This window comes from Heliangelus exortis, chromosome 6 (genome assembly GCF_036169615.1).
Source record: "Heliangelus exortis chromosome 6, bHelExo1.hap1, whole genome shotgun sequence".
Taxonomy (NCBI): Eukaryota; Metazoa; Chordata; class Aves; order Apodiformes; family Trochilidae; genus Heliangelus; species Heliangelus exortis.
This window is the reverse complement of record NC_092427.1, coordinates 26,540,403-26,561,271: the sequence shown is the minus strand read 5'-3', so window position 1 is coordinate 26,561,271 and position 20,869 is coordinate 26,540,403. Positions and strand designations below refer to the sequence as shown.

Sequence of the window (20,869 nt, the reverse complement as noted above, 5' to 3'; positions counted from 1 at the left end):
ACTGAGTTTAAAAAAAAAAAAAAAATTACAAGAAGGAAACAAAAGATGCTTTTTCCTCCATGTCAGATCGAATACCATACAAAACCAGAACATCAGTGTAGAACATCTACACAAAATGCAACACCTTCAAGAACAAAGGAGTAATATGAATTTGCTAAAGAGTGAGGGAAATGGGAACTTGCATGTTAGCAGTCATCTTAAAGTCATTTTGAACTTTCGTGCAGGTAAGATTTTTTAGAAGGGAGAGTAAACCTCATCAAAGCTCATCAAACTGCACAAAAACACACTGTGAAAAGTAACTCTAAAAACCCCAAACCTATTAACATATTGAATATATTGCTTTCATGTTGACATTTTGATGGGTTAGATACATATCTCAAACTCCTAATTTTTCTCTAAATTCTTTTTACTCCCTTTACAAGACATAACTCCTAATCCAGAATGAATCACATTTATCTGGCTCTCATTACATATGCTTCGATGCCAGCCCTATCTAGAACATTTAAGTAGCTCAAAGAACATTTTATAAAAACAGCAAATGGTTTTGCCCAAAACCTCGTGCCAAATTTCAAGTAGACCTCCCAAAACTATAGATGCATTACAGTTTCTAAACTAAGTTGTTATAAAAAAATTGTTATTGAGATATTAAATAACTTTTTCCTAAGCTTAGAAACAAATGAAGCTGCAAAATTTGTGTAGAACCTTTCCAGCAGATGGTGAGTTAAGGTATGGAAGAATTCAGCATGTATAGCCTGCTACTTTCCTAAGCTCAGACAAATGAAAAGAAAGTGAATTAAGCAAATCCAAACCCTAGGTATTGCTGTCAGTTTTCCCCATAATGTACAAAACATACAAGCAATAGAGACCTGGAATTTTGGGGTACTTACTTTTGTTGGTAATCTTTAAGCAATTTTTTGGCTTTGTTGTATTTCTTTTCAAGGGCATCACATTGTTCTTGAGTTTCTTTAAGATGCTCATTTACTGTTTTGCATAAACTCTGTGCCTCTAACCAGTAGGTCTCTAACTTTTTTATTTTCTCTTTGCTTTCTTCTAAGTTTTGCTGAAGTTGGGCTCGACTCAGTTTCCACTCATTTTTTTCTTCTTCAACAACTTTTAACTGAAAAGATTAAGGAATTAATTTGTACTAAAAGATTAAACAAAACCCAGCTGACTATACATGGTTATGTGAAGAATAACCAATAACAACTAAATAGTTATCAGTAATATTAAAACAAGACATTGAACTTAGAGGAATCATATCAACTCTTCCAACCCTTGCTAATCCAAGTAATTTTAGAACTCAAACCCAAGAGTCTCTTACTAATTCCTCATTAGTATTGCTTCTTTCTAAAGAGATAAAATGAATAAGACCTTTATTGTTAGGCTATGGTGTTCTCACCACCTCTTAACACCTTAGAAGATGCCTATTTTGATTACTTTTGAATGCAACTGAGATACAGAACCTTAATCTGTGTAAGACAAACTCCCTGTCCTACTACTCTGTTAACAACATCTTTTTGAAAAATCTAATAAGACCAGCTGATCTTCCTTGGTACTTGTAAGACATTAGTCTCCCCACCAATTTACTATATACCCAGAGTTTGCTTTCTTGGGGCTAATGTATAAAAACACCTAACATCCCCTCAAGAAAGAAAAGGGATGGGGCCCCTTCAGCTTGACAGTAGCAATGTTATAAAAGGGAATGTTAACATGTGAAGTTCTCCAGGCCCTGGAGGAGTGAGCAAGCAGGACACTGAATAGTTTGTCCACATCTCCTTCTTTGGGAACAACCATTACTCTGAGCAAATCAGGAAATCACTGCTTTTGAAGGCCATGAAGATTGCCTGCTGATGAAATAGAGATATTGAAAGGACCAAGAATTCCTTGAATTAAAAATGGGACAGTAAACTGTACTAATGCAAATATTCTTAACAGCTTTCTAGCAAAATAGTTAAGCCAAATTTCAGGAATGCTGCAAGGAAGAGGAGCACTGTCAGAAATCAAAACCACAAGCATCTGTAAGAACACAAAGGAGTTTTGGCTGCCTTGCCTCTCTACCCTTGGAGCTCTGAAAATCTGCACAGTGCAAGAAAAACTCCAATAGACACTGTTACTCAAAATTACTACATTCTGAAGCACTATCCCTCCCCAGTTGCTACCCACCCTCAGCAATATGCTGTTACTTGTCTTAGCAAAGCAAGGCAACATTGAAGGAATGGAGTAAAAGCAGCTGCTAATCTACAAGAATTGCTAGAAAAAGGCCATGTGCAGATCTCCATCACTGGAAAAAGCCACACAAAAAAAGCAGAACCTAGAGCAGGTCAGAAATTTGAGGAGGGAAAGAAGGGAAACAAGGTAACAGAAAGTAAGCCACAAACCACTGCAGGTGTCAAATCTATACTCAGATAAGACAAGTTCTGTACCCTGAAAATGTTCTCATTTGTTGAAGAGCTTTTTTTCATACAGTACTTCATTATATTCAATTGTACTCTATGTAATATTACTGAAGTATTCATTTTATAATGGCATAGGAGGTATTCTGGGGTTGAGGTTCATTTGTTTGTTCATTCCATGGGGTTTTTGTTATGTTTTTTTCCTTTTTTAAAATTGGATAACAGCTCTTCAGCTTACAAATGCCTGTCTAGCATAGCACAGTGTACATAGAGCCTGGGGCCTGGAATAGATTGCTGCCTTCTGCATTCAGCCTATTCTTGGTAAAATTCATACAAACAAATGAACAACTCACCAGCAAATAATAAGATTCTTTGAAAACTTACTTTTTCCTTCAGCTGATTCACTTCAGCTATTGTTACTGCATGCTTTAACTGTAGCTGAAACAAACAAACAAATTGCATGAGCACACACAAATGACACTTGAAATGTTAGCTATAAGTATTTGTCCACGATTCCATTCCTCTTCAAAACATTTTCATAGTAGCTTGACGTCAACTTAGATATTTGTCAGTTACAGGAAAAGTGATCATGAGCTTTTGCTTAAAAAAAGCTGAACTCAAATTAAACCCCCCAAAATTCCACAGTATTCTATTTGCTGCCAAAATCAACACACAATCCCAAGTAAATGTAGCACTTATGAAAAGATGCTGTAGCCTGCTGCTCTGTCTCCTACCCTGGGAGAAATGTACATGTTCTCTATTGATAAACAGCCTGAAACTTCAACTTCCTCAATGGCATCATCAATACTATCAAGAGAGCAAACTTAAGGTCTACAAAATACTAAAATCAACTGACGTATGTATGGAAGGCATCTGATGAAACAGTTTCTTTGCAATGTATTTTTCTCCTTCAGAGTGAAAATGACAGGGGTTTAAATCTATCAAAGAAGCCCAGACCCTTAAATGCCAAAGACTGCACCACTTAAATCCCCAACTAAACTCAACAGACATGAATAAAGCAATTATGCTCCTTTATAAAAACCTTGAGAAAAGAGAACCCAATTTTCCAACTATGTTAAGTTGTGAATCACAGTCTGAAAAGACCTATTGAGTTTATGGATTCATTACTTCCAAAAAATATACCAGAAAAAGAAACCAAAACCACAACAGAAAGGATCATCTGAAAAAATGCTCCAACCCAAACCCATGCCTATCTAGAGAATCAAATGCTTTTATGTATGCAGAGATTTCCCAGAGACCTTAGGGACTATAGAAAGAGACTAGATGTGTATTTCTTGTCTTCCTGAAGAACATTTAACCACAACACTCAAGACCACTGAGAATGGGCATACCTCATGCTCCCCTCATAGCTAAAACCAGTCTACCACACAGCAAATAAATGCAGTCCAAGGGGCCAAAGAAGAACTACAAGAAGCAGCAGATCTATTTAATGAAATGTTCAGGCAAGGAAGGAGGTGGTGTTGGTCCTAATGCTTGTTTCCAAGGGCTTTTTTAAAATTTAATTTAAATCAAACCATTTAATATAAATATACACCATTAATTAACATAAATATACATTTAACATAAATACACATGTGCAGGGAAGCTGGGATCAGAAAACTGCAGAATACCAACATTTCAAGAGACACCAGAGAGATTTATTGAAAATGTTGGAAAAACAAACCCAAAACCACAATAAGAGAGATGTGGAGGCAATTATATCTAACTTTACAAGGTTCAAATGCTCCCCAGTGTATCAGAAAGAATATTTAAGGAATAGCTACCACACCTCTTTAAATTTAAGAAGAGATTGTGCTGAATCCATATCCAGTGGCAAACAAATATCTTCATTTTCAGGAAGTTCAAAAACTTCTACAGATCTTCCATGGAAATGTGACTCATATGTATCATCATCATCATCGTAGTCATCATCCTAACACAACGAGAAAGATCAAGACATTCTGTAACACACACTTTGCATTATGGTAGCAGCAACAACAAAAGCACACAATCAAGAAATGCTTAATAGTTGCAAAACTCTTCTCAACTGGTAACTAACTATTCCTTTTTAGTGTCTTATACCCATCATATGTTTTAAAGATTACTTGCAAACTCCTCCATCAAAGTCCCACAAAAGAAAGCTAAGTAAGCCACATGCAAAACAATCACACACAGCTAAAACTTACAAATATTTTTGAATAATTGGTAAATTGGAAGGATAGCTACTAGTGATAACCATGTGTCTTGATAGCAGTAATGTATTCATTCTGTATTTTCTCATGATTGTATTTTTCTGTTTATCCCTTTTTTGCTTCAATTTGATTCAAAAAAACCATTCCATTTGTAGAAGTCCTCATTGCATGTAGCAATAATAATAATGTACTTTTAAAAATATCTAAATATGTATGATGATTTACCTGCTCTGTATCATCATGAACATAGTGCTGCTCATACAGACATCTCTCTTGCTCTAGGGTCTCACTAATGAGCCGGGCTACTTCACTCTGAGTCCCTGGTTTCTCTCTCCCAATCAAAAACCTACAGAAGAAAACCAAATTAACTTGCAGTAAAAAGCTTAAGACATGGATTTGTTTGCCATACTGTTGTCTTCAACAACTTTGTAAAACTTTAAGATTATGGCTTAGCATTCTCCATTAGTGAAAAATGACAAAAAGAACTTATTATTTCATAGAAAATACACTTACCTCACTGTGCCTTTGGTGTTTTTTAATACAGTGGCTGCAAAGAACTGAGTAACTCCTACTAAACTTATGCCATCCACCTCAACAATCTGATCATTTACTTGAATTCTGCAAAATAAATAAATGCTTGGCTATCAGTTCAACAAAAATATTTTGTCTTGCAAATTTTGGACATGACTAGTATCACTTAAAACCCACTAGTATTTATCATGAGAAATTCTAGAGTCCCAAGTAATCAATTGCTTAAAAACAATCTCTTGATGCCCAGTTACTATGCAGATTGCCAATTAAAATTTACACAGCATTTATCTTAATATTTTTTACATTATTTCCACAGCTACAGGGGTCTTGGTATGTCAGTGTGATTTTGTGGCACCTTCACACACGGGCACATTCTCAGCTTTTCTCATATATGCAACTTATTTTGCAAAAGAGTTCTATATTAAATAAAATACTGGGCTTTTTTAAAAAAGTAACAAAGCAGAAATGCAGTATTTATGCAGCTGGATTTAGTTTTTTCACTTTATTCACAGGATTTAGCATATCCAAGAAAAATGTTTGGGCTCAGTTAGAAATCTGAAAAAAGCAATGAATTCAATGAAAAACTCACCGTCCATCTCTCTGAGCAGCTCCACCATCTGTTATTGTTTTTACAAAAATACCTAGTTTTTCCAGTCCCTGATCAGCACCCACTCCCATGCCAATAATACTGATGCCCAGACCACTGTCACCTAAGGGATTTAAAAATCTAACATTAGTCACACAACACTTGGGGATGCTGAGCTGCTTCTAAGGCATTCCAAGTCTTTCCATACAAAATATATGAAAATTCACTTAAAACCAAACAAAAGACAACATGTTTTGTATCCAGATACTACTTAAAGCCTTTTTATTCTATAGTTATGACTGCCTATTATATTCAAAGCTTCATGGTACCTAGAGACAGCAAGACTTATGAATTATATATATTTTGGTGCAGATCAATCACTCAGTAATGCCACCTTCCTACCTTCAATTAAATGACAATTTGCACTTAGTAGAAGTCTGTCCAGTTTATGTCCACTGAGTACAACAGAATTAAACTCTAATGAAAGCCTGAGCAATTCAAATTCAAAAATTCAAGACCAAATTCAAGCAAAATACAGTTTAAAATTGTTCTTAAAAATATTCAAGGTTTGATTTGCACCTTTTTCAATTTCCACAGGAAACACTTCCATTTTTTCCACCCTTTTCTCAAGTTCATACTCAGCTGACGCTGCCACAGGGTCAACTTCTTCATTCCGTCTGTCATAGTCTTCATTTGAGTAAGTACTGAAAACCTAGAGAAAGGTACAATTTTCTTTTAGTGTTTTCCCTTCTCCTTCTAATCATGCTATAACTGAAAGAAAATCAGTATGAAAATTAAAGTAGTATTTTTAGAGATCACATTTTTAAAATAACCATCTGCTATAACAAACACTATTGCTACAAGACAGTTGCTAATTTGCACAGAAGTAACATTTCAGAAATTCAAAACAAATCCTTCAAAACATTTTTTGTTATGTAAATATACCAAATAGTTAAAAGCAATTATTCCAGGAAATCAGTCATCTCCTCTTTGATGTAGTGTGATTATTTTATTTTTATTTTTTTTTTAGGACTACATTCCCCCAAATCCTTCTTCCTCTCTTCTTCCCTCCCCACACCACACACCATCTGCCAATTGCAGTGCTTCAAACAGATGTGGTTTTTTGATTTTGCACGAGGATCATGCAGTTTCCCAGGAAAAGGAAATGCCTTGTTACATACATTACTATTTTTAGTGAACTGCTGAATTTCTGAGTTGCAATAACAAACAACATGAATTAAGACAGAAATCTAGAAAGGAAGAATGAGCTACATGTAACAGGATTAATTTTACTTACCAGCATGTTCATTAGCTGTATTTAAATTCTTACATTAGGAAAAAAAATATACATAGCCTTCCACTTTAAAAAAAAAAAAGGTTCTTTTGCTTAAATTTTTTCAGGCACTGAATGTTTTACTCAACATCACTGCAAGAAAAAAACCAGTTATGGATAGCAGACACCTAACCTCAAGAACATGCAGTGCTGATGCAAAGTTAATTTACACTGCCCTTTTACACTTTTGCATTTTCCCACTAAGACTACCTAGACAGGTAACTGTAATCATGTAAATAAGACAAAAATTAATTGTAGTTTGCTGTAATTAACATTTTTTCTGGTGAATTTACATCCATCAGTATATGGTGCTAGTTCTGCTTAGCAGCAGCCTCAGGCACAGGAAAAGGGTTATTGAAACAGATCACCTAAAAGCAACTAATACAACCCAGTATTTCCCACAGGGAGCTTACTGCTTCACCTCCCAGCTGGAGGACAGTTTCACAAACTCTGCCAAACTCCTGCAAAACAGCTACTCCAGAAACACAGTGTGGCCATAAAACAGACCAGCAAGTGAGCAAGATGAGATCCACTTGCCTGAAAGGGAAGAGACCCACTCTAAGAAGTCTTGTATTTTCCCCAGTAAAACAACCTTCCTGAAAAGTTGTTCTTTCTAAGTCTTGCATAAAGGTCAATAAACTAACAAACTGCTTTGGACTGTCATGCATACAACAATGGGCAACAACTGGACATGCAAAGACAACAAGGGTTGTCTTACTCATTCTGTTTTCCACATACTTCACAGACAGATCTGCAAACCAAAGTATCCTTACTCTATCCTTCTCAGAAAAAAAGTGTATAAGATATTTAAATTAATCTTTCTACCTACCTACCCAAACAAGTAAATAGGATGTGTAGCAGAGGGATTTCATAGAATACTCTTCTCCCTTTGGAACAAGACCAGTCTAATTTTGTTCCTTTCCACCCCAGCAGAATAATCAGTCTCTCAAAAATACAGTCAAGCTATAATAAGATTCATTCTAAAAGTTCGTAAGAGGACAAATGTTGGCGAGATAACAACAAGATAACAAATATCTTGTTAGTGAGAATATTTGAGTTCTTTAGAATAAATCCAATACTGGGGCCCCGAAAAAATCAAGTTTGCTTATTTATATGTGCACATATGGTACAGGATTAATAATATGACTAAAATGTTAAAGATCACTATCAAATGACTGAATGAGCAAAATGTGGAGAATAGTAGTAGCTCATTTGGGAGACACTGACAAATGTTAATAACTGTTCTTTATAACCCAGTGCTCTAACTCACAAAGCAGAAGATGATGCAAGTAGTCACTATCTACCCATTAATTACATTAGAAAAAGGATGACCAGTTCCTTACACAACCATATAAAACGTGCTGGAAATCTGGTGTAACCAAAGTTGCATCATCATAACAGCAGCATATATACTGCAAGTCTTGGTCTGAGCCAGTGCTCAAATATCTCTGGAATCTCTAAAAATTATTACATTTTTTCCAGCTTACAAATTAATAGCATCATATCTGAGAGACTCATGGAATTTGTCCATTTTGACACAAAATCTATCACAGGAATTGATGCTAATGTACAAAGAACAGAGGAAAAGCTAAACTAATGTTAACTAGAAGCTAAACACTACAGTAACAACAAGAAAAGGAAGAGCACACTAAGAAAACTGTGGTCAAAGCATCAAGGGCAAAAGACAGAGATTTTTATTGTGTACATGTAGAATCATAACATGGTATTCATCTTTTATGAGTGGAAACAGTAAAATTGTGATATCGAGAACACAGAACTGCTCAGTAAGTTGTTTTTGCCAAGCAGCAGAAGTAACATTAAACAATGTTAAAATGTGGATAATAAATAATATAATTTACAAGTTACACAGTTTAGAAGATTGATGAGAAAGCTAAAACAGTTCATCCCTGTGCTGTGCCTGGCAGGGTTTAGTAACTGAATCAGATGCATTAGGGACAAAAGAAATTCTAATCTTACTATTTAGAAGCCTCTGCTAGGCAGAGATCATAAAATTATTATTGTGCAAGTGATATTTTTCAAAGATGTGCTTAGCAAACAGAAGTTATTGTCTCAACATAGGAGAAACCTGCAGAAGTTTAAAAGCGTTTTACCCTGGCTTGTTATATACCCAGAAAGTTGACCTAACATTAATAACTTCTGGATCCTTTAAAATTAATAAATGATGAAAAACCTTGCTATCTGAAAAAAAATATCTTTTTACACTCAAGAACTCTTTGCTTCAGAATGAATCAAAACAATATGAAACAAAAAAATTTCTGACAGAGGGCTGAATTTTGAAGGATTTTCTTTAAATTGTTACAATACATAACTGGAAATTTTCAAATATATACTTAGTCCTTGGATAGCAAATACATTCATTTGGAGACACAACAAACCCTACTCTTCACACCAGTAAACTGAATCACTTTTTGAATGCAAAACTCAGTTTGACTCAGAAAACCAACACTGCCTACTGTCTAAAAGATCATAGCCTTCAGTTCCTGTCACCTTACAGAACTAAAAATCTCCATTATATCACTTAGTACTACCACAGAAAACAGTTATCACAGAAAAACAACAACCTCACTTAATTCAAACTCTAAGCAGCATATTAAAAGCTCTGCTTAAAAACTATGTTAGTTTTAGCAGAATGTTAATTTTGTGCCAGGGTAAACACTAACATTTGCATAAAACTTCTATGGAGTCATTAAGCACAGCCCAAAGACCTCCACTCCAAAATTGATTTCTAGTAGACAGATTTGTACAAACAAATGCCTGATCAAAAGCAGGACATTACAAAGGTAATTAAACGGTAAGATTAACAAATCTGGAACTTGCAGAAAGGGTCCCAACTAATTTGAAGGGAAGCAATATCAACATCTCTTTAAAAATCATCCTGTAACACCACAGTATTTGCTGGAAAGACTCACACCACCTGCCCAGGCTCTTTAAGTAACTCTTAGGAGCTTGAGAGGCGCTGAAGTGTCACTGACACTACACCTAGCAATGACTACACCAGCTAGCTCACATTTCTTCTGAAACACTGCTCTTACTGTGAACCTGCGAGTTGACTGACAGTAAAGACAAACATTCAGAACACAAGTTAGGGCTCAGGAAAAACGACCTGATAGTGAACAGTTCCAGTTTTTCAAACTGACCACCTCTGTAATGCCGGGCAGAACTTGAAGTGCCAGGGACAACATGAATAATCATTTGAAACAGTAGCACTGAAGTAGGACTGGAGCATAATGTACACTTCAGTTTACTCTTACAATCTCCCTCTTCAGTTAAAGTCAACAGCTCAGTACCGCTGCCCGCTCGTACCTTTCCCCAAGCTCCCTGCTTAGCACTTTATTATCACTGCTTATAGTATTTTAGAAGTGACTATACCTGATTTAAGTCAATTAATGATAACAAATCCTTTAATCAGCAAAAATAAATAACTTGCTTATTTTTTTTTTAAACACACTTTTACTCCTCTTCAAAAAGTATTCAGGATGGTCAGTAACTCTTTAACAGGGTAGGGTTACAAACCATTACACTCACTGTAGCATTTTCTGTCACCAAACAGGTGCACAGGCAGACTGTGCACACTTGGGCACTTCCAAAAACCCCAACCAAGCCAGTTATATAAAGGTGTAAATACAACCTTGCTCCAGATCTACAGTACAATTTTGTATATATAATTTCATCATAAGTAAACCAGTTTTTTACTAGTGTCACTATTGTCTACTTAATTCTCAATAAAACCTGTAAAATTTACTCTCTGATTTCTAGAGAGAAAAGGAAGACAACATATCTGTTTCAGTCAGGTTATGCTACCTACTCCAGAAGGAGAAACACTCTTTCAGGTTTCATTTTCAAATCCCAGTGAAAGAAATTCTGAAGACAGAGAAAAGCATCAATTTAGATTTGATTCTATTTAATTTAAAACATTCAGAGCAGAAGTTGAGATCATCCCACTATACAAAGACACATCAGAGGGTGATGAAGGAAGATGAAAAATAAATCTGAAGAAACTGCATGTTGCCTTTTGGAATAATACTTTACTACTCAACAAAAATGTAAGAACCGTGTAAAAAACTGCTATATTGCACCTTCATGATCAAGATTACAAAATATGTACTCAGGTAACAGAGGTGCACTTCTTTTTATTGATGTGCTTCTGAGTGTCCACCTCTTTTTATGTTAGAATGATGGGAAAATTAACAATTTACTTTTTCCATCTTTCAAAATGTAAACAACAAGCAAGTTCCATCTACTGCCTGTTAATTCTTATCAGTCTAGATTAAGTATTTCCAGGTGCTAACAGCCATCTTCATCAAAAGGATGCTGAATCTTTCAGCAGCTTAACTGCTGAGCTAATGAATTTGTCTCCTATGAATTTGCTTATGACAGCTCCTCAGTTTCTTCTGATAACACCACCCATGAAACCCTGAAGTGCCTCCTATTCACCCCCTCTGTCCCTGAAACTAAAGATGCATCCATCAGCGAGAGGTCAAATCTGTTATTCGCTTTGATACAGATGCTAAGCTTCAAACCCAGTAGTATTTTTAAAATAACTTCAAAAATACCTCTCTCTTCTCTGTCAAATCTGTGTGAAACTGCTAGGAAATCAGAAGTTGGAGGGACTGAAAAAGGAGTGAAGACAGTCAGGTGATAAACTGGCATCCTTACTGTCACCTCTCCTGACAGCCATACTGCAGTGTTTATAGTTTTATATACATATATTATATTTGTATATTGTTTTATAACATCATCAAGTACAACAAACAGGGCAGGTATTATGTCATATCATTGCATTCAGGGAACAATTCAATTAGAAACACATTGAGATGTTAATGTCAAGATTCCAGCTGCCTGAAGCAAAGAAATTCTTTGCTTTTCCTGCTTTGGTCCAGATTTCTGCTCTAAAGCCCAATACCCTGGCACCAGAGTCTCATAGAGTCTTGAAATGCCAAGTCCATCTATTACTGTAAAACTCACAGATCAAATATTTCCTAAACATCAAAACAGAAGATGTACAAGTAAAACAAAAAGCCAAAGAAGCTTGACAGAGCTTCTTCCTGGAAAGCTGAACAAATGTCATGGAACCAAAACATAACAAGGACCAGAAATAATGGATACAGTAATTAAATGTATTTAAGCTTAGCAAACACTTACTTTTTATGAAAGTGGAAATTTCAGTAAGAGTTTAAAGATTATCTTTCCTCAAATAAACAAAAAAAACCAACCCAAAACACAAAATTTTCACGCATGTGAAAATATGACATCCAGTTGATGTCATGTTTTTAACACCTCAGTTAAGTCAGCCAGCAGGAAATGCCATACTCTCAGATGCAGGCAGAATAAAAATGAACTATATCCAAGATTACTTCTTGTCAAAAGTCACTGAAAAGTACCATGGAGAGTTTAGGTTTGAGGTAAAAGTAGGAAGAAAAGTTATGATGTTAAATTATAAACATTGTAAATGTTGATGCAAGTGATCTACAGTTCAAAACAGTTCAAATCTATGATTTATAACAAACAAATTGTCATTGCAAAAGATCTCAAATAAATGGATGGAACTACACTTCAATTATTTGTGTCAAGAAAAAAGTGGAAGACTTCTCACGAACACATTTAAATCTCTTGGCTTAACTCTGTTTTCATAAATCAATCTACATCCATGTCACATACCTGTCTCTCAATGTCAAGGAAATATTTTACCTAAGTGCTTGACCAATGGCTGACAAACAATTGGCCATTTGTGCAGTCAGCAAGTCACCAAATTACTGAAAAAAACCTCCAGGGTTTTCATATCTTCCACCAGTTAGTGTATTTTGTATCCCTTTCTGTGTATGATATCATAAGGATAAAAGGTTACATTTCAAAATTCAGAGGATGCACCAAGCTGGAGCACTACACTGCAACATTTTGTTAAAAAATTTTCAGGAGAATACACCATGACCTACAAAAATTGTGCATCTCCTAAAAGTGGTAAGCATTTACAGATATATTGTTATACAGAAAACCTAATTTAAATGTATCATAGAATGGTCTGCGTTAGAAAGGACCATAAAGATTATCTAGTTTCAACATCTCTTGAACGAGCAGCAATACCTTCCACTGGACCCCACTACTCAGAACCCCATCCAACCTGGCCTTGAACACTTCCAGGCATGGGGCAACCACAACCTCCCTGGGAAACAGTGTCTCACCATCCTCACACTAAAGAATTTCTTCTTAATGTGTAGCTTAAACCTACCTTCTCCCAGTTTAGAGCCATTTCCCCTTGTCATATCACTACACACCCTTGTAAAAAGGCCCTCCCCAGCTCTCCTGTATGCCCTCTCCAGGTACTTGAAGGCTGCTATAGGGTCTTTCTGGAGCCTTCTTTCTGCTGAACAACCCTAACTTTCTCAGCCTGTCCTCACAGAAGAGGTGCTCCAGCCCCCTGATCATCTTCATGGCCCTCCTCTAGGCTTGCTCCAACAGCTCCATGTCTTTCTTGTTTTCGTGGCTCCAGAACTGGACACAATTTGCTGCTTCATTAACTTCTGCAGTAAGCAGTTCTGTACTGAAAAGACTGACAAGTATGCCAGCCTGAACAAGATTACCATTTGTGTCCCAGATGTACATAAACCAGCTCTGTTTCAATGTGCAAGACAAATGGCAACATTTTGAAGGATTTCCGTATTCTCTCAGAAGGGGATACTTGGCTGGTTAGGACAACACACAAGCTATGAAACTGCGTTTCCTTATGGAAGAAATAAGTTTTAACTGTGACAAATATAAAAGCCTTTACAAGGGATTGGGGGTTGTTGTAGTTCTTTTTTTAAACTCTATTTTTGACTCAAGAATCTTAAAAGAAAGTATTATTCACAGAAAGATGGGAACAGAGACACTCCCATGTAATATAAAGTGGGTAACACTGCTAATTAAACAGACTTAGGGCAGCAAACAACAGGTGTATTATCTTTTCAGTTCATGCGAGCTACAGAATTTCTAAAGGATCATAAATCATTGCAGAAGTTAGTCACAGTGCTAATAAAGGTCTTGAGGACAAAGTTTGATGCAGTCGAAGGTGAAAACATCTCAAGAAGTCAATTTGGAAACTGGTATTTTCTTTCACAGGAGGAAGTTTCAAAATCACAAATGCCAAACAGCACCCAGTCACTACATTTATGTTAATTAAAGCCTTTCAAGGTAATGACATAATTGAAAGGGAGTTTAATCTCTGCATTCCAAAAGTAAAATGAAATAAAAAGGGATGACAGCACAGTCACCTAATGCTATTGGTAATGTCTGTAATGCTGATTGTTTATAAAATTTATTCTTAAAACTTCAAGACAATGACAAATTCAGTTGCCTTACAAATACCTTGGACAGCTGAGTGTGCTTTACATTCCTTACTGGCTTGATATGTGGCAACAAAAGACTAAAAATAGTTCATTATAATGCCATAACACTAACCCAGTCTGTGATGTTCTGGTAATAACTGTACAGTATGACTCTCTTCACTACTGTAGAAAAACTCAGCAACTAAGACATAATGTTTCTTAAGGTCTGCAGAGATCAAACAGCAGCAGGACTTAAAGAGTCAGGTCACATACAGAAAGTAAGAAATCTTCCCAGACATCATCATCATTTATCACCACCTTCTACAGAATGGAAACATCTATTTCAAGTCTCATCCATGCTTATTTTCACAGGCATAGGGCAAATCAAAATAACTGAGTATCTGCCTAATTATGTACCATCTTTCCTGATGTTATCAGATCAAATTGTGACCTTAAGCCCTGCTACAGATGTCAGAAATTACAGGTCTCTGACATGGGTCAGATGCAGTGCTACCAGCATTAGCAGAGCTCTAGGGAATGTTTAAGGTAGCTGTCTCCCTCTTTTACTCAAAAGCCCTGCCAATTTTACAACTGACTAGAAACTTTGGAACAGATTGAGCTCTCTTTGCTACTGCAGCATAAATAGTGGTTTTAGGGTGCCTGTAAGTTATATCCATTACCTACACACATATCACAATTGCCTTTTGGGTGTATCAAGTACAACGGTAAGAGCTCCAACCCTACAGAACCTTGATGATCTGAGAACATGCTTGCCTAACACCTTCTGAAGATGTTTTGAATTCTCCAACTCTACTACACACCTGCTAAACAGCAATTGCAAAAGACAGAGATCACTGAAGAGGTGCAGAAGGAAAATAGCAAGAACTCCAAGGCCGTCCTGGCCTGTCCCAGGAGCACCTAAGAGGAGAAAGACAAACCTTCTCCTCTAGTGGCTCTGGATGTCTGGAATGGCACTCAAAATTCAGTCAAACTTATTAGTTGAAATAAAGCTGAAAAGAGAAGCTACTAGGATACATTCCTCACTATGGCACTTCTCTAAGCTGTGGTGGGGACCAGGAATAATTGTTTGCTAACACTCATGATCTTTTTTCCCCTTCTAATTTGAGATGCATTAAAATCTATGCATTGAGTTGCACAAAAGAGATTCTCTTCTGGAAGTAAAAGTGGGATACTCTAAAAAAGTTATTGATTTGGGGAAGTAAAAAAAAAAAATTGCTATTCTTTATTTTACAGAGGACAAAAGCAAAAAAAACATATACCAGAACTCATTCCCACTAATCATTATAGAATATATGAAATAAAGAAGGCACAAAGGGGAAAGAAATCATTGCCTAGGCACGAGGAACAGAGGAAAAAAAATCTATTAAAAATGACATACAGAAAGAGGTCTCTATACCCATTACAGGAAAAATATAGTCAAGTTTCACTGAAAAGGGAAGGCATGTATCACAACTTCCATTTTGGGGTCTTAAACTTTACTAACCATATTGCTATTAAGAAGTGTGTTCTCCTAGTCCACGTGGGACACAATGGCAGGAACTGTGTTATTTCTAATGGGAAAACTGCTAACAGTTGCTACTAACTAACTGTTCATCTCTCAGTTGTGTAATCTGGTACAGGCTGGTTCCTGTGGCTTTCAAAAGAGCAGTTGTAATTGAACAGAGCTAGTTATCAAAACCCAAGTTTTGTCCACACAGAGCTCCCATCACAGTTGGCAGAGATTTCTACTAATGCTTTCAACCAAGTCTGGCATGGACATAACAGAGAAGACAGGGAAAGTCTGTCACAGACACTGATTCAGTAGGATTTCAGCAATGATGAGTAAAATGCAGCCTACAGCAGGAAACCAGCAGCCACTCAGAAGACATTTGCAGTAGACTCAACACAGCACTTTACTCAGATACTCAGTGCACAAATGTGAGAGGAAATGGACTGACAGCCCTGCGGCTCTCACAGCCCTCTTGTCACACTCCTTACCCAGTTTCCACCCTTCAGCAACAGCAGATGAATCCAAACTGTGGTGACCTGTCAAAAGGTCCTGATTCAGGAGACTGTAATTTCTGCAACTTCCACCCCTTCAGTGCTCCAGGTCACTACTAAAGCAGCATTAACTACAAGCCATATAAAGTCAGCCTGCCTATGGAGAGCCTATAAAAAACCCACATGCAACAAAAGTCATATTTTGCCACACTCAAAACATTTTCTGGGTTTCAGCACTGGTGTGTGTTTAACAAACTGGGAAATTACAGCTCTCTGCTGCTGAAGTACAGAAGTCAACAGAATCTTTACATCCTTGTGATCCTGACTGTACAAAACATAAATAAGATTTTTCATTCGTGTGATAGTAGAAGAGAAGTGTGCTTGAGAAAGCCTTGACTGTTTCCTGTTCCATCCTGGCTGGCATCTCCCAATTCTCCTCTCAAACTTTAGGAGGTACCAGAGTAACTGAGGTCTGCAATAAGACTATGGCTAAACATGGTTTGAACTGTACCATTCTGTGGGTATTTTTGGTAAGGGAAGATCAGACACCTAAATGTTTTTAGTTTGTCAGTGCTGTAATTTACACTATTCCTCATCATCCAATCTGCCCTGTCACTTCTACTTCCAGAACTCTGTAACTCCAAAATGCTCACATTAACACCCCTACAGCTTGTTAGCCAAGGCAGTATATAAAAAGTAATAAAAATAAATAAGCAAAATGTACACAGTTATTATTAGAGAGAATTCTGTAATCTTCAACAACAGGCAGGAGTAATTTTATATTTTCTCATAGTAATTTTGTATTTTCTCAAAAACAAGTCTGAAGTTGAAACTGAAGGTCTGCTACAGTTTTTTTTTTAAAAAAAAACTTTTGTACAAAAAGTAAAACTCAAAAAATGCTTCCTAATGCAATGCTTCCAATTTAAACAAATGAAGGCAGGTTTTAAAGGTCATGTGTTTGTATTATTCCTAAAAGTTTAGTGTTTCTGAAAATGTCCAGTAACTAAAGTCTCACATTTCACTATGCTAGCTATCTTATGAAGCAGCTGTGATTCAGGAATCACTTATGACCAGAAAATGTATAACTTCTCTCTAATTTAGTTTTGAATAAAAGCTATAAGCTTACATTTTTAAAGGGTTTTTAGACCTTTGAAAAACACAAAAATTTATTTCCTGGGTATTTTTGACTACAAAACATTAAAAAGTAAAGACAGTTCAAATGTACTTACCTTGATAGGAGCTGTTGAGAACTTGACTTTTCGTTTTGGTTCAGGATCTTCCTCTTCAGAAAGTCCAGGAAACTCCTCATATTCACTGTCATACATATACTCCTCCTCTCCCTCCAATATTTCTTTGCCTTCAGGCCCTTGGTTTTCTAACTCTGTATCCCTATAATCATCAAAAGCTGCATTCTCTATTCCAAAAGCATTGAAGTTCTCATGCTGCTTTTCCATCATTTGCTCCTCTTCTTCAGTGTCCTCCTCCTGCTCTAGAACATCCTGAACTCGTGTAAATGGACCATCTTTCACAGAAATCCCATCTCTTTCTTCTTCATGACTAATTTCACTGCTTTCTTCTACAACCTCCAAGGAGTAGTCGTTCCTCTTCCCTCCCTGTACTTGATTGAGCAGCTGATCCTCTTGAACGGCATGATCTTTCTCCAAACCTTTTTCATGCCCTGAGGTTTCATCTTGTGCAACCAGCTCTGCACAAGTCCCCTCCGCAGGGAAAACCTGGGAGAGAACACTATCTGATCTCTGCTGAGCATCCTGACCAGGTGTACTGCCCACATCCCACAAACTTCTCTCAAGTACCAGGTGCTCTTTTTTCTCTTTTCCACGTCCCTCATTCATCTCATCTCTGAGGATCACAGGCACTTTGGTAGATACAGCCTTTTCCAAACATCCTTCAGCAACAGCAGATGAATCCAAAACGTGGTGACCTGTCAAAAGGTCCCGATTCAGGAGACTGTAATTTCTGCAAATGTCTTTGGATTCTTCAGTATCACTGTCACCCAGAAAGCTTTCCAGCCTCCTAGAAATAGGCCCTGCATTCAGGAAGGAAGATCTGGAACCACTACTGGGATGCTGCTGCTTTAACTCCTCATTACCTTGATTTTCCACTTTCTCCAGCGCAACTGGAAGACTCGCTTCTGTATTAAAACTGAAATGTTCTGCCACAGTGCTGCAATCAGAAGATGAACTGCGTCTCCTCTTATCCTCACCTTTTTCACATTTACTGGGGGAATATCTGTCCACTGAGCTCCGTTGTTTTATATTTCTCTCAAACAGTTTCCGGGTCTCCGAAAATTTTTCTGCCAGGGCAACCTTGTCTAGGTCTGCCTCATCGTTGCTACGGATGACCTTGTCAGCAGCAGAAGGCACAGACAATAAATCCACAGGACTGCCACTGGGGCTGTTACTTGTATTAAGAAGATTATTCTTTTGGACATTGAGGAAAGATGGGCTACCTGGAGAAGGTCCATACTCTGCTGCTGTGGCCCGGCTGATTAATTTGGTCTCGGGTGGACTGCTTTCACAAGAGAGTGTGGAAGAAGAGCCTCCCATTTGCAGAAACATATTTTTGATCTTGTGTACTCTATTGCCATAAGTAGCAGCTCTGCCTCGACTGTGTGGGTCATTTCCCCCTCCATTGGAAGACGTGCTCAGCTTCTGATGCAAGCCTGTTTTGTTAGAAGCGTTTTCAGCATTGTTCACGCCATCAAAAGAGCATTTGATAGCATGGAAATCAGATTTATAGGCATTTCGGTGTGGAGAAGCACTTCTCAAAGTCCTTTCCCCTTTACCTTCGGTTTTCATCATTGTCAGAGAGAAAGCTGTCTCGACGCCTTAAAAAGAACGGGAAGGGCGAGGACGACTCCCAGGCACAAAGCTTCCACCCGCACGCAGAGCAGACCTCACAGAAGGTCCGAAAAGCTGCCTTTCACTCGGCCAGCCTCCCGGCTCGCATCGAAACGAGGCGCAGGGGAGCGGACGTGGAGAGAAAGAAATCACAGCGCGCAAATGGCCACATGGGGTATTCTCCCCAGCGCGGATCGCGGTACGCGGAGAGCCATCTGCAAAGAGAAAGTGTTCTCATTAGCTCGGGGCCTCGCCGGCGTGTGACACGAATCCGAAACTCGGGGTAGGAATCTCCGCCGGACACCTCTCCGCGGGATAAAGCCCATTGTGTCCACCCGCCCGGACGCGCGGTCCCAGCTGCTCCCAGCCGCCCGCCCGCCCGCCCGAGCACCGGCCTGGCGGCTCCGGCGGGGATGCGGCGGCGTGTGCCCCCCCCCGCCAACGGCCGTCCCGGGACGAGCGGCGGGGGAGGGGGCAGCGCTCGGCCCTTCCTGCCGCCTCAGGGAGGCCGGGCCCGGGCCGGACCGCGCCGCACGCACCGCGGCTCGCCGGGGGGGTGTGGGGAGGGCCCAGACGTCCCCGGGACTCACTGCCCGGAAGGGGGGGAAGCCACAAGTTTCGGCCCCGAGTTGGGGCTTCCCCGTGGCGGCGCCTCTCCGCTGCGGGGCCTGCAGCGGAGCCGCCCCGGCACCTCTCCCCAAACTTTCCGAGCCAGCCTACCTGGGGGCGGGGGTCCCGCCGCCTCCTTCCCCTCAGCGCTTCCAGCCGCCCAGCGGCCGCGCACACCACGCCATCACCATCCGCCGCCAGCCAGCCAGCCAGCCAGCCGCTCGTCCTCCCTCCCTCCCACCCCCCCCCCGCCCGCCCCGCCGCTGCCTCCGCCGCCGCCCCGCACTCCTCACTCCACCTTCCTCCCGCCCCCGCGGCGTCGCTCCAAACCGCCGCCCGCCTGCCCGCTCCGCTCCGCTCCGCTCGCTGCCTCTCACGCTGCCCGGCTCCCTCCTCCGCCCTGTGTGTCGGGCCCGCCCGCGCGCGCTCCCTGTCTCGCTCGCACACAAAGAGCGGGAGCGGCGGGCGCGCCCTTGTTCCTCTGGGCGAGAGGGAGGAGAGGGGCTGGGGGGAGGCGGCGGGCGCGCCCGGCCTGAGGGAAGCGCCTCCCGCGCCGGGATATACCACGCCATGGCGGGATATGGGTTTCGGGTGATACCATGTCGCGGAGGCGAGCGAGCGCGGAGCCGCTGCCCGGTGTCCCCTGGCCGTGAGGGCGAGGCGGCGCAGCACAGCGCCTGTGGGTGCGGGTCGCTCACCGGCCACGCCGCCCGGGAACCGCCGCGACTCGGGGCGAGGGACGGCGGTGACCGCCGTGGGAGGGCCCCGGGTCCCTGCAGACAAGCTGGGGAGCTGCGCGCGGGTTTCAGAGCCCGGGCGGGCAGCGCTGCGCCGAGAGCAGCCCAGTCCCCGGCTGCAGGCGAAGTTGCAGCAGCTGCCACGGCTGAGGCTCTGACAGCCGGAAGTATCACTAGTGCCAAACATTCCTTCCCCCCCTTTCGTTTTAACAATCAGGTTGGTTTTGACCCCTCCCGAATAGGTGAGTATCAAACCCAGCGCCGGTACACAGCCGAGGCAGCCCCGGCCTCCCCGCGGTGCCGG

The 20,869-nt window shown here is 39.8% G+C and overlaps 1 protein-coding gene across 6 annotated transcripts in view; it reads right to left on the bottom strand.

The window, feature by feature from the left end:
• The window catches only part of LOC139797678 (neurabin-2-like), a 41,030-nt gene extending 20,799 nt beyond the window's left edge, over nt 1-20,231 (bottom strand). For 5 of the 6 annotated variants that reach the window (XM_071747328.1, XM_071747332.1, XM_071747331.1 and 2 more), the window contains exons 1-9: nt 19,940-20,075; nt 17,588-19,434; nt 6,282-6,414; nt 5,706-5,826; nt 5,099-5,203; nt 4,811-4,931; nt 4,183-4,326; nt 2,778-2,831; nt 888-1,117 (exon numbers count right to left, since the gene is read on the bottom strand). In XM_071747328.1, coding sequence (XP_071603429.1) covers nt 888-1,117; nt 2,778-2,831; nt 4,183-4,326; nt 4,811-4,931; nt 5,099-5,203; nt 5,706-5,826; nt 6,282-6,414; nt 17,588-19,180 — 2,501 coding nt within the window. In that variant the 5' untranslated portion in view covers nt 19,181-19,434; nt 19,940-20,075. Of the gene's footprint in view, nt 1-887; nt 1,118-2,777; nt 2,832-4,182; nt 4,327-4,810; nt 4,932-5,098; nt 5,204-5,705; nt 5,827-6,281; nt 6,415-17,587; nt 19,435-19,939; nt 20,076-20,126 lie in introns of those variants that run through there. The other variant, XM_071747329.1, reaches the window with a different exon arrangement.
• Nucleotides 20,232-20,869: the final 638 nt, after the last annotated feature.